The sequence below is a fragment of the Rhineura floridana genome, chromosome 9 (assembly GCF_030035675.1).
Source record: "Rhineura floridana isolate rRhiFlo1 chromosome 9, rRhiFlo1.hap2, whole genome shotgun sequence".
In the NCBI taxonomy this organism is placed as follows: Eukaryota; Metazoa; Chordata; class Lepidosauria; order Squamata; family Rhineuridae; genus Rhineura; species Rhineura floridana.
The window spans coordinates 84,842,365-84,855,523 of record NC_084488.1 but is presented as its reverse complement, the minus strand read 5'-3'; the positions used below and the strand labels follow the sequence as shown (position 1 = coordinate 84,855,523).

Sequence of the window (13,159 nt, the reverse complement as noted above, 5' to 3'; positions counted from 1 at the left end):
AAGCGAACTGGGGGAAGGGCTGGCCAGCACGGACTCGCCGAAAGCCGCAGTAGCGGTTGGAAAAAACTCTGGAAGAGCAGGTAGAGGAACACACGGCAGCCGCCGCAGAGAGAGCCGCCGTCGCGGTCTGTAAAGCCCTTCGCAGTGGGATTTAAGCCACGTAGCGAGGGCGATCTGCGGTAAGGTAGTAACGGCGGGAGCCGCAGCTGCAAGCTCCCGCAGAGATCGGATCAGCCGCAGCCGCGGCAACGATCGGGGGGGGAGGGAGAGGGATTCCCCTTCCCTCACAAGCGATCAAAAGCGATCTTAAAAAAAAAAAGGAACCGCAGCCACGGTCACCGAGGGAGCCCCCTGGCTACGGGGGGGGGGGAGGGGGCTTGAAACTGCAAAAATAAAGAGAGCCGCAGCCGCGGTCTCAGAGGGAGCACCCCAATCAAGGGAATAAAATAAATTAAATAGCCCTGAGGAAAGGGGGAAGAGAGCCGCAGCCGCGGTCTCTGAGGGGATCCTCAGTAGGCTAGACACAAAAAACAGAAAAAAGGTTTTGAAGAGAAAAAGAGAAACAAATACGAGACTTAGCTAAATGCTACGTGAAATTCCAATCTTGTTCGTACGAAGGCAAGAATGAACTGGAGAGTGGGAGGGGCATGACGTCCCTAGTCTTGACTTCAAAAACATTCTTGCCTTCGCACGATAGGTGGAACTATTTCCCACAGTGATGGCCCACTTCCTATGGAAAATGAACTGGAGAGTGGGAGGGGCCTGACGCCCTGGTCTTGACTTCAGAAACATTCTTGCCTTCGGACAATAGGACAAGCTATAATCCAGCATGATGGCATTCCTCCTATGGAAAAAGAGGTCCCTGAAACTACCATCTTAATCCCTGAATACAAAAGCTTCTGCATTAATCCTATGACACTGACTTCAGAATGTCTGCTGAGGAGGAATTCCTGCTAATTCAAACAGTATTTAGGGCTGCAGTAAACACAAATGTAGGAGATCCACTTGTTTAAAGCCATCTCTCAAAATCAAATACAACATGATGGGAGGGGTTAGGATCTGATTTAATCAGCAAAAGGGACATGAGGCAAGGGGACCTTTGGAGCTATGGGAAGGAAAACTACAGATGGAGTGAGAGTTCTGCCCTTCACACTCACACACTCCTTTTGTGCCAAATATCACTTTCTACATAACTGCTGCAGATCTGGGTTTACACTGATACGTCTACATCTAGTTTGGTTCTCAGCTACTCACCACTCTTTTTTACTCCACACATCTTTACGTCATGCCACTATCACTACATCACTACTTCAAAGCATGAAGAATTATACAATGTGATGCTACTTTCAAATGCATTCAATTAGAATTTACTGATGGGCGATGGAGAGTAATGATGCTGTTATTCAGCGTGTCTCAAGTACATTGCCACCAACTATTTTCAACAAGGCTATTTTATACAGAATGATCTGGGATGATAACTATGATGTTTACATAATGCAAAACCAAATTATGTACATATGTACTTGTATTTTACCATGGGAAAAGCTACATGCGACAGCAGCTGCCATATTTTGAGGACACATTCCACCCTGCCAGATACTTTTTTCGCATAGCAAGATGTTTTCTTCATCTCCATGGCAACGTACATCATTCCAGTAAACAGGGATAAGGCCCAGTTCAGAAAATGGGGTGTGCTTTGCTGTGCCTATGTCCCTGTGGGAAGAGCAACAGACAGACAGTTAGGAAGAGAGCTGAAGTAATTGCTAAAGCATTATTCCAAACTAAAGATCATATGCTTCACCACAGTTTCCGAACCCCAAGAAAGCAGGGGACATATGATGCAGAGTGCAACCAAATAAACAAGCCTTTTAAGTGGATATTATCTCAGTCTGTATCTTTACTGAATCTGAAATTGTCCTCATATCATTAACAACAAAATTTATTACCCTCCCTTCACCTAAAGGTTCCAGGGCAAGTTACAACAATTTTAAAATACAGCATTAAAAACAACCTAAAACCACAAAACAGAGTGGCTTCTAAAAATATACAACTCAGGTGTCAAAAAGCCAGGGTAAAGAGGTGTGTCTTCAGAATTCACCTAAAGCTGTACAGCGAAGTTGCCAGATGCACCTCTGTGGGGAGGGAGTTCCACAACTTAGGGGCCATCCAGAGAATGCCGTCTTCTGGGCCACCACCTCACAAGCTTCAAAAGGTGGCAGAACTACCAAAAGGGTAGTGTGCTCAACACACAAAAGGGTCTGTAGGGAAGGAGGCAGTCTTTGAAATATTTGGGTCCTAAGTTGTTTAGGGCTTTAAATACTAGTGGGAGCACCATGAATTGGGGTTGGAAATGAACTAGCAACCAATGCAGCTGTTTTAAAACAGGAGTTATATGAGATTTAAAGGGAACCCCAGGCAGTGATCTGGCTGATGCATTATGAACCAGTTTATGTTTCCGAGTCATCTTCAAGGGCAGCCCAAAGCAGAGCGCATTGCAGTAATCCAGACTGGAAGTTACCAGAGCATGGAGTACTGTGGCCAAGTCATCTCTGCCAAAAAGGGGCCAAAACTGGTGAACCAGCAGGAGCTGGAAAAAGGCACTCCTAGCCACTGAGGCCACCTGAACCTCCAGTGACAATGTTGGATCCAAAAGTACCCCCAAACTGCAGTCCTGCTCCTTCCAGGGGAGTGAAACCCTGTCCAGGACAGCCTGTCTCTCCACCTCCCAGATGTGAGAACTCTGGACACATAACACCGCTATCTTTTCAGGCTTCAGCCTCAATTGATTGGCCCACATCCAGCCCATCACTGCCTCCAAGCACTGGTCCAGCACCTCAACTGCCTCTGTCAATTCAGATGGAACAGAGAGACAGAGCTGGGTGTCATCTGTATATTAACACCTCACTCTAAATTTTCTGATGACAGCTCCCAGGGGCTTCACATAGATGTTAAATAACATGGGGGACAAGATGGGACTCTGTGTAAAGCCACAGGATATCTCCCACAGTGCCAAACAGTAGCCTCCCATAACTAGTTTTTGGAAGTGACCCTGGGGGTATATGCGGAACCACTGACCCCCAACCCCCTCCTCCCTGAAACAGTCCAAAAGAATACCATGGTCTGTCTGTGTGTGTGTGTGTGCATAGTTGATGTTTTTATAGATGTTTTCATTATTAATCACTTTGAAATGCTTCCTAGAAAGCAATTAACAAATTAAATAATTAATTACATTCTTTTAAATATTCCCCTATCAGCAGCTGTTCTAGTTAGCCTCAAGACTGCTTTTAAAAATGTCCCACATGAAAAAGAAAAGAATAAGAGCCACCCATGGAGACAGATTATTTCTTCAGTGACTTTCCCATTTGGCAACTTTCATGCCATTCCTCCAAACTGTGTCTTTTAAATGCAGAGGAATTTTAAAATCAGTTTGGAGGTTCAATGGGCCAGCTCCTGATAATGGGATCACTCTAAAATACCACTGGTACATTATAAAATACCCCAGGTACACTGCACATGTACACCTTTGGATCACGCCATAGGGAATTCTAGAAGCCATAGGTAAACTGAAGGACAGCACAGGAGCTGCAGGTCTATAGGCAAGTAGAAGGCTGCAGGGTTCTAGATGAATGCAGGAGAATTAGCATCTGTACCCCCACCTCCTGCATATATTGTACTGAGTCTTTGCACTTGGAGAAAGGTAGCAGTACAAACTACATAGGCAGGGGGTGAAAAACAACCAGATCCTAGCAGCCATGTATGTCTCCCATTTCTATATGGGAATTAGTTGCTCATTTTGAAACCATCCCAATATTCAAACATGCAGTTCAAGTGAACTTGCTGGCAATCATTGCTCATACCATGCGAAATCTGGGAGTAAAAATATTTTTATATGAAAACCAGATAAGGAAACTGCACGTAACACACAGCTAAAACCGTAAGCAAAATTGCAAACTCCAGATGGGCAGAACTTTGATCTCATCTAATCCACATATTTGTATAAATTGGTTTGGTGTGTGCAGATTAATATTAGACATTATAAAACAGCTCAGAGTAAGTTTGGTCTCTTTTAAAGAAAGGAATAATCTCCAGTTAACATCATAAGGCACATATTCTAAGCAAACAGGCTAAGGCATGGATAAAAAAAGACTGGGGACATAAAGCAAAAGGGCAATCAATCAAGCCAACTTTATTCTGTGGCATGTGATAAGGCTGCCATATTCAGTATGATATAGGATACTGATAATAGGAAGCACAGAGGACCATAGCCAGGTATCATAGGTTTGCTATAACAAGTCATAACAGTGTTCTGCCCTGCACTAAATCCAGCATCATACTTGTCAAGCATAATGCCATTTAACGCTTCCCAACCTTTCTTAATCTTTTGTTGCAATTTGAACTTAGTAGAGTTGCTTTCAATTGAAAAATACACATATTCAAGCATAATTTTAGAATCAAATGTGTACTGAAGAGGATCAATAACCAGATCGAGTTAATGGATTAATACATCAACTTCACTTCAAGGATCATTATTTCCTGAGAAATACCCTTAAAGTTGTAAATAATTAACTAATCTCCTCTCCATAGTAACCTGCTGATATTTCATTATTTTGATGCTAACCTGTCACATGGCATTAATTAAATATTTATATTCCAGTCTGCCAGATATTACAATATACATAATGACAGGAAAGGGGTCAACTTAAAGTTTATTCATTTAAAATTCCCTGCAATTTTACTAAATAAAAACGTGCTTTAAGAGTCTGTTCCTGGTACCAATTAATTGCAAATAACAGAAATACTAAAAAGAGAGACTATCCTTCAGAGAGAGAAGAGTGGCTATGAGAGTTAACTTTTAACAGAGGGCTTCGAGATTTGCCCTTTATATCTCTGTGAAGAGAAAATTAATTTATATGTGATACGGTGAGAACAGTCATTCTGATGCTGAGCAGGCTACTACTGCTTTAAAAGTTCAAGGCACTACAAATCCATTATGGGACTAAGGGGGACTACATTCTGAGATATGGGGAATTTTTGAAGGAGCACAATGTGTAGGACTATTCCATCCATGATCCACAGGGAAATGCTCTCTGGTAATTATACTATAGCTGTTGGCCTTTCTTTACAGCATGTATACAAAACACCTACCCAACTACATACCAGTCCACTTATAGCACAACTGTCTGGCCACAACTTCATGTGGTAAGCAGTTTTCCACATGGTTCAGGAAGATTTTAAAGCACCATATGATTAAAATAATCCCAAACTATATGGGGAATAGTTCTAACACATTTTATTATCACAATATAATTGTTAAATGTCAGCAACAGCAAGAGTCTTCACAGAGTACAGATACACTGGGTCTGGGCAGGGCCTGGGCAAGTGTTGGCCTATCCCAGTTGAACAACAGTCCTTGAAAAGTATTAACATGCTTCTTTTATAGTCCAGTGGTGCTTTCCCCCCTCCTAATCGAAAGATTTCATCATCTTCTTTGTCCTCAGATTCTCTTAATATTCTAAAAGCACCAAAGCAGTCAACTGAAAGGGCAATACATAATTATAAAACAATCTTTGTGCAATCCTGCCATAGGTTATCTGCAGATCAGAGCCATTGATTAAACTAGGACTTACACATGAATAAGAGAGGACCACTTATATTTATATATTATGGGTTTCCTTCATTGGAGTCATATCCATGTAGGAAATGCAGGCAACCCAAGAATAGATTGCCATGCTCCCTCCCCTCCCCCACTAAGGGTACAAGTGTGGTATTTTGCTTTGGTGTGTGGAATGAAAAAAATGATGTGACGATCTATGCACAAGTTTCATGCTGTTTCTTCTGTGCAGAAACTCTGTAATGAGTGCAAGATTGCGACATCAACCCAGAACCAGATCGCAAAGTCCTAATTCTATTCAGAAGCATTTCAGTTTTCCTGTTTCAAGTATCCCCTTGCACCTTTTAGAAAACTGTTTGAAATGGAGCTGAAGGGAAGAACAGCAGCACAGAGTGTAGAGAGAGGGATCATATGAGCATCAGAGGTACGAGTACAGAAGGAGGGTAAAGAGATATTTACAGGTTACTCAGTATATCTGAGACTTCGGCAGCTGAACTCCAAAGATTTCTAGGCTCTCTCTTAAACTGTTAGGGCTGAACAGTTAAAAGTTTTTAAAAATAAGGAGAGGGGTGCTTTGATTTCTCAACAGGTACTCTAGAATGCTCCATCAGGAGTCTGATCCTAGATTCCATTGCACAGCTGCAACATGCATCTAGCAAGAGGCAACACAGAGCTTTTCTATCACTTATATATTAATATATTCAGAAATAAATGTAGGCCATTTGTGCAAAAAAGAAAGATCCAATTACTAGCTTGATTAATAAAATATTGTTTGTTTTAAAAAGAAACTTTTCAGAATTAACATTTTACTTCTATTTTAGAGTACTTTGAGAAAACTAGTATCACAATTTAACATTTTTCCTATATAACTATAGCACCCAAAAGCTGCTTTTTACATTAAGGTGAAATTTTCAGAAGTTTGTGGTTTTGACTGCTTAATTATTTAAATGGTTTCTAAAGCCATTGTTTTACACTGAAGTCATTAACTGCATGCATTCTTAACTGCCCCTGTTTTCCCAGGTAAAAGTAATGTCTCCTCTAGAGTCATCTAGAATTTTAGCAAATCAATTATTTCAAGCCACTGTAACATCACTATTATTGTCAACTGAGAAGTGACCTCCATTATATTCCTATAGTGTAAAACACTCTAGAAAACATAATTGACAATCAGTGTGAATTAAGGGCTAAACTTACCCAAGTTCAAGTTGTTGACATACCACAGATGCATCAGTATCATCCCAATGACTGCTGCAGATCGTTCCCCATATTCCATTCAGATAAACTTCAACTGTGCCTTCAAAGTCATTTTTGCCACCTTTAAGTCTCACTGAACCTGATTATTATAAGAAATAAGTAAGGCTGGGGGTTAGAATCCTTCTCATAGATGAGATACAGGCATTATCTACAGCAACCACATTTTTTAAAAAAAAGATGTATCCCACAACTTATGATCACAAAGAAAAACCTTCTGAATTGTATTGGCTGTATTTGGAAATATCATAGAAAGTCTCATGCAAAGACAGGCAACAGCAGGATAACGAGGAGGAGGAGATGCAGCATTCATTGGTATTAAACCATGGTACCAATATCCTTGTTCCATAATGTTTTAAATGGTCTCTCTAATTGGTTATCTTTGGTACATTCAGTCAATAAGCCTCCTGACTTATGTAAAATTTGATTGGTATTGTAACTGGATGTTAAATTTTAAGGCAGATTCATACAATTTTGTTTTCAACACAGAGCAACCTTGAAATAGCCTTGTGATGGAAATCTACATAGAACATATTAATAAGATGATAGGGTTCAATATATGCTTGTGTGCTCAACCAACACCATTTCTATAACCTTGCTGCCAGGCATACTGACTGATGGACGGAGGAAGGGGGAATTGTATTATGGCAGAGGCTACTTCCAGGTGTGCTTTGCATCACAACCTGTCTGATATCAATATTACATTACAAATGGAATGAATGGTGAGGATATCATTTCTTCCTTGAAAGCTCAAATCATTCAGTGAAAACATACATAGACAAACAGCATAATAAATCTCAGTAGACAATATCCAATGTTAGTCAGAATAGACCCACTGAAATCAATGGATTTAAGTTATTTAAGCCCATTTATTTAAACTGGTCTACTCTGAGTATGATTAATATTACATCACCCAATAAAACATGAAAATCAGTAAATGCCAGCTGGAAAATAAAGACTATTTTATAGCATTTCCCAAAAACCGATCAAGATGGATTTTGGCTGGTTTCTCCACGGAGAACTTCATACAGTGACAGCAACTACTGAAAAGTTCATGGCCCATATTCTGGCTCATTGTTACCATCCTCTGGATAGAACTTGGAACAGGCCTTATTCTTGATATCTTATGGCAGGAGTTCCATTAATATATTCCTTTGTGGTAGTTCTTGTTAATGCCTCCCTAATAATTGCCAGCATCAAATCTTTGAATTCTTACTACATTGTAATGAGGGAGTATATTTTGGCACTTCAGACAGAATGTGGTTAAGATTCTATATAGGCACAGAAATATCAGCTTTGCAGAATTTGCAATTTCTTTTTTAAAAGACATTTTAAAAAAACCCACAAAACATAGGCAGGGATCGATGCTGTATTTTACCTCCCATCTAATTCCACCGGGTTTAAAGGAATTAGAAAACAATCACATAGATTACATAGCTTTTTCAGGGACCTATATAATATTATACATGACATACATGCCAGGAGTTTATTTTAGGCCAAAAATTGCATTTGTTCATGCTTGACCACAACCAAACACCACTTCAGAAAGCTCATGTGAATTTATGGTCCATACTTCCTGAAGTCTAGAAACGAAATAAGAAACAACCCTACCCTTAAATACGGAAACCCTTAGGTAGCAAAAACAAAACAAAAACATGGAAATACAGAAAACTGAGGACACAATTCATACAAATAATAAACTTGTTAATATGTTTCAGCTTCAAAAACAAGGTATTTTATATGTCATTCTGAGACATTTATGAAGCTTTTATAACAGTCACTAAAATATGGATGTGTGCTGTAAGTGAAACAAGTTCTTTTGCTGTATATATACACACACAGGTTGCATATTATACAGCATATATATGCAGGTTGCATATAAAATTACAGAAGTGTATTCCATGTTAGCCTTGACTAAACTTAATGGGAGTGAGGGGCTGGAGTTTATGGATATAAATGTAATAAATAAATAAAGGGCATCCTACTTTTCCCTCCCTAATTTAACACTTGTCAGCCATATAGGATTATTTTTATACCAGCCGGAATAGCCAATATTACATAGAAAGTATTATTCATTAGTTCTGCTCTTCAGCCACCAACACATTTGCTCGATTAACAGCCACAGGCATCAGTATAACCTTCCACAAGGCTCATTTTTGATCTGTTGGCTGAACTCTTCTTTGCTAGAGGGATCATTCTTCTCTATAAACAGCATGTCTCAAACTAGGAGGCAGGCCACTGCCATATTCATTGTATGTAGAACAAGAACTAGGAATCTGTAACCTTTCAGATATTTAGTCTATGATTTTCATCATCACCAACCATTGGCCATGCTGTCTGGGGCTGATGGGAGCTGGAATCACAGGTTCCCCATCAAAACAAAAGGAAGATAATGGAAATGTTAATGAAATAGGTCTGAGCTTTGAACGGGACGCAGAGGGAAGATGGCTTTATTGAAGAATGGCCCTGTTTAATTGCTTACGTGATTTCTCAACAGCAAACTATGCAACTTCCTGCCACTCATACGCAACGGTGGACAGGGAGTTTTGGATGAGCCGCAAATACGAAAGGAATTTGTGAATTTATGGTTTCTTTGCACTGCTGTCTTGTGTTGCTTTGGGGGATAAAGAGGGAGGGGGCATAATGCTGGGACAAATAATGGTTTGGAGTTAAGGGAGGAGATTGGAGAGGCGGGGAGTGAAGCTTCTCTTGTTTAGACATATTGTTACTTGCCTTTTGGAACAAAAGTTAATAAAAACAATTTTTTTAAAGGAAAGGAATATGCCATGGCACATAGTTGAGGTCAGAAAATGCAAGATATAGATCCCATGTAGTTGCGACACTAAAAGTTCCTTACTGCTTTATTCTACCCCTAAAGACTTGCTTACAGAATCAAGATTCAGAGATTACTTCAGGTTATACTGAGACAGTCAGCCCCCAAAATCCACAAACAAGCAGTTTCAAAGTATTCTAGCCACACATGCTTGTTAACGATGTAGTTATATACAGAACATTCTATGGGCTGTTTTGCATGTAATGTTAAGCCAAACCATGGCTTAGTATGAGGGTTCCCTGAGGACAAATTATAGCTGATTTGCTCTTCCTCCAGTACTGCTGCTAATGAGCTGCTGAAAGCTAAGGCATGGTTTGACTTAGCATGTCATCTGAATCCAAGCACATGGTTGACCTCGCTCCTGCCAAACCAAGATTTCTTCTTGGGTTTATAAACTCATGGTTTGTCTGAAGGAGACAAACCATAAGCCCAGGTTAAGATGACATGCTAAGCCAACCCACAGTTTAGCTCTGGGTAGTGTAGCAGCAGTGGCCCCAATCTCCTCTCCAGAAATCCACACATTCATGCTAAGACATGGTTTGGCTTAGCATTACATGCAAACCAGCTCACTGTCTCAAAGAAATATTAATCTCTACTCATCACAGATAACTTAGTATTTTCATTGTATCGCTTATCCCAGGATTAAAGTCAGATGAATAATACAAAACCCTGTTCTTGTCAGGATGTGCTGGACTCCTTGATGCTCATTTCCAACTCTAATTTGTCCTTTTCAAAATGGAAAATAAATCTGGAACCAAAATGAGCTCAACGATAAACTCTGAAAGAATATAATGTGGATGATAAGTAATAAGCACAGTAAAATATCACACTTATTGTGAGGGGGATATTCATTCCGCTGTAAGGGAATTTAGCCATATTTAAGCCATACTGAAATGAGAAGTGTTTGAATGGAACCAACAGAAGTACTCAGTTAAGTGCTTAATAAACTGATCCTAAACATTCTTCCTTTGGATTGATTGTTATTATTTAGTTATATAATACCATCTAAGTATATGGTACTTTACACAGACTAGGTCTGGCAAGCCCCTAACCCTTACTAAAAATAGACACAAAGGGAAAACAAGGAGGGAAACTGAGGCAGGGGTTAACAGGTGAAGAATATGTGTTCCAGAATATTTCTATTACGCTAAGTATTTCTGCTTAGGAACAAAAGAGTATTGGGATTATGAGTTTTTCCAAAGGCTTCACAAAATGAAAAAAACTTACTACGGAACTTACTTCAAGTAACCATGCTTTGGATTCTAATCAGCTAAGTCCCAGTGATTTTGGTGGGACTTCCATGCACCTTTCTTTGGACTGCATCCAAACTTTTAAACGTGAAGTTATCAAGAGCCAGTTCATGTTGTTTATATTCAGCCTGGCAATTAGAACTCCTTTGGAATGGCCCCAAGCAGACGCATATGATATCTCCTCTTACCCTTTAGAAAAGGTTGTGTTACACTTTCCAGTCCAAGCTGGAATGGGAATTCAGACTAGCATGGATGAGATTTACTCCGTTCACTTGTCGCAGGTGCTGTATGAGGCAAGACCAAGCACAGAGTGTAGGTGAAACAGACTCTGGCCTGTTCCAGTCCTACTGAAAAACAATGTTCTTCACTCATACAATATATATCCATCAACTCCCCATCCACACCCCAAAGTGGAAGTTTCAGAATTACTATACATTTATCACTCCTGAGATCTGCAACTCCCAAAGCTGTGCATATATTGGCTGAGTACCTATCTGCAGTTCCATAGTGTTACAGCTCATGACATCACTGATCAATGATTTAAGATTTCTCATATATTACACACATGTAATTGCCAGTAGTCTAACTGACTCATGTGCCATTCACTTGGGAATAATTGGGGGGGGCAGTTGTACTGTGGAGCCATAATGAGAATTTGTTCAACAATTTCTAAATTACAACAAGAATGTGAAGTCGATTTTACTTTATTAGGTTTTTAGAAGATCAGCAACAGCATTCTCCTTTGGACAGGCCTTTGAGATTAGACCACTGATAGCTGAGAATTAGTTTTAGATATTGCTCTTGCTTTCATGATGTATATATTTCTATTGTTTTAGTATTTTGTTATGATATGTATATTTGATTCTATTGTTATTTTAACATGCTGATGCTAGTTACTTTCAGCACCATTACTTATATTTTAAAAAAGTATTTCCAAAAAAGTGCAGAAATTTCAAAGTTACAGAATTGCAATTATTCCACCAGAGTTAGTTAGCTTGAATGATACTATATTCCAGCATCTCCCTTGAATTACACTATATATCATCTATTTTGTAATAGATCTAAAATTACAAGCATTGACATTTCTAGATGATCTCAAGTGGAAAATACTTACATTCTATTGTTATGCACTGCAGGGTAAAAACATGACAGAAATGCCAAACTGTTGGGTTTATTCTCTCTTATTCTATCCTGGCAAGCTGGTGGATGTTGCTCAAAAGTCCCTGCTTTGCCCCTTCCTTTGGTGCACACAGGAGGAAACAAACATGAGAAGAGCCTGCTGGATCAGGCGAGTAGCCCATCCAATCTAGCATTCTGTTCTCACAGTAGATGCCTATGGGAAGCCCGCAAGCAGGACCTGAGCACAAGAGCACACTCCCCTCCTAAGGTTTCCAGCAACTGATATTCAAAAGCATACTGCCTCTGATTATGTAGGCAGAGCATAGCCATCATGGGTAGCAGCAAACTACTAACAAACCAGAAGCCAGCTTCAAATTACATGCAAAATCAGCATTCATGGTTTGTTTCCATCAAACAAGCCATAAGAGGTAAACAAAATGAAAGTGCTGGTTCACACATAATATGAAGCCATCCTTTGGGCTGTTTCCTCCCTGGCATGCCAAAGCACGGCAGAGTGGATGAAAACAGGGACTTTTGAGCAGCATGCAACAGACTCTGTTCATTCACATCAAACCAGGAGTAGCTGGGATGGGTGTGCCCACTCTGTCATGTATACTCTCACATTTACACTGGACAAACACAGGCAGACATGCGCACAGACCTCCCTTCCCATTGCTTATCCATGCATATCAGCTGAGGAGGAGGGGTTATTGCCCTCTCTCCATTCATCAAATGATCAATCTGATGACCAGGTAGGGGGCAATTTACATCTCTACCACGGTACCGGCCTCTGCCCACCCCAGTGTTGTGTCTACATTATTTTATTTTGCTGCCACCCAAATTGGTGGCATCTTGGGGGCTCAGAAAAAAATGCTTAGGAAGTTGAATAAGGCCTCTGAACTGGGGGTTAGCCATGTTTGAGGACTCAAATGAGAGTCACTGAGAACCTGAACTCAAAATGGTTAATCTATACCTTATTGAGATGGGTGGGGATACTGGGGGAAATGCTCTGCTTCCTTCCTGTCTCTCCAGCTATACCTCTCTGCTCTACTTCCTCTTTTTTCCTTCTAAGCCTCATGTTGATAGTAGCCACAC

At 40.1% G+C, this 13,159-nt stretch overlaps 1 protein-coding gene across 2 annotated transcripts in view; it reads right to left on the bottom strand.

Annotated features, from left to right (window-relative positions):
- Positions 1 to 13,159, bottom strand: part of PRSS12 (serine protease 12) — a 102,904-nt gene that overhangs the window by 79,198 nt on the left and 10,547 nt on the right. For both annotated transcript variants that reach the window (XM_061585274.1, XM_061585273.1), the window contains exons 2-3: positions 6,806 to 6,944; positions 1,535 to 1,713 (exon numbers count right to left, since the gene is read on the bottom strand). In XM_061585274.1, coding sequence (XP_061441258.1) covers positions 1,535 to 1,713; positions 6,806 to 6,944 — 318 coding nt within the window. The remainder of the gene's footprint in view (positions 1 to 1,534; positions 1,714 to 6,805; positions 6,945 to 13,159) is intronic.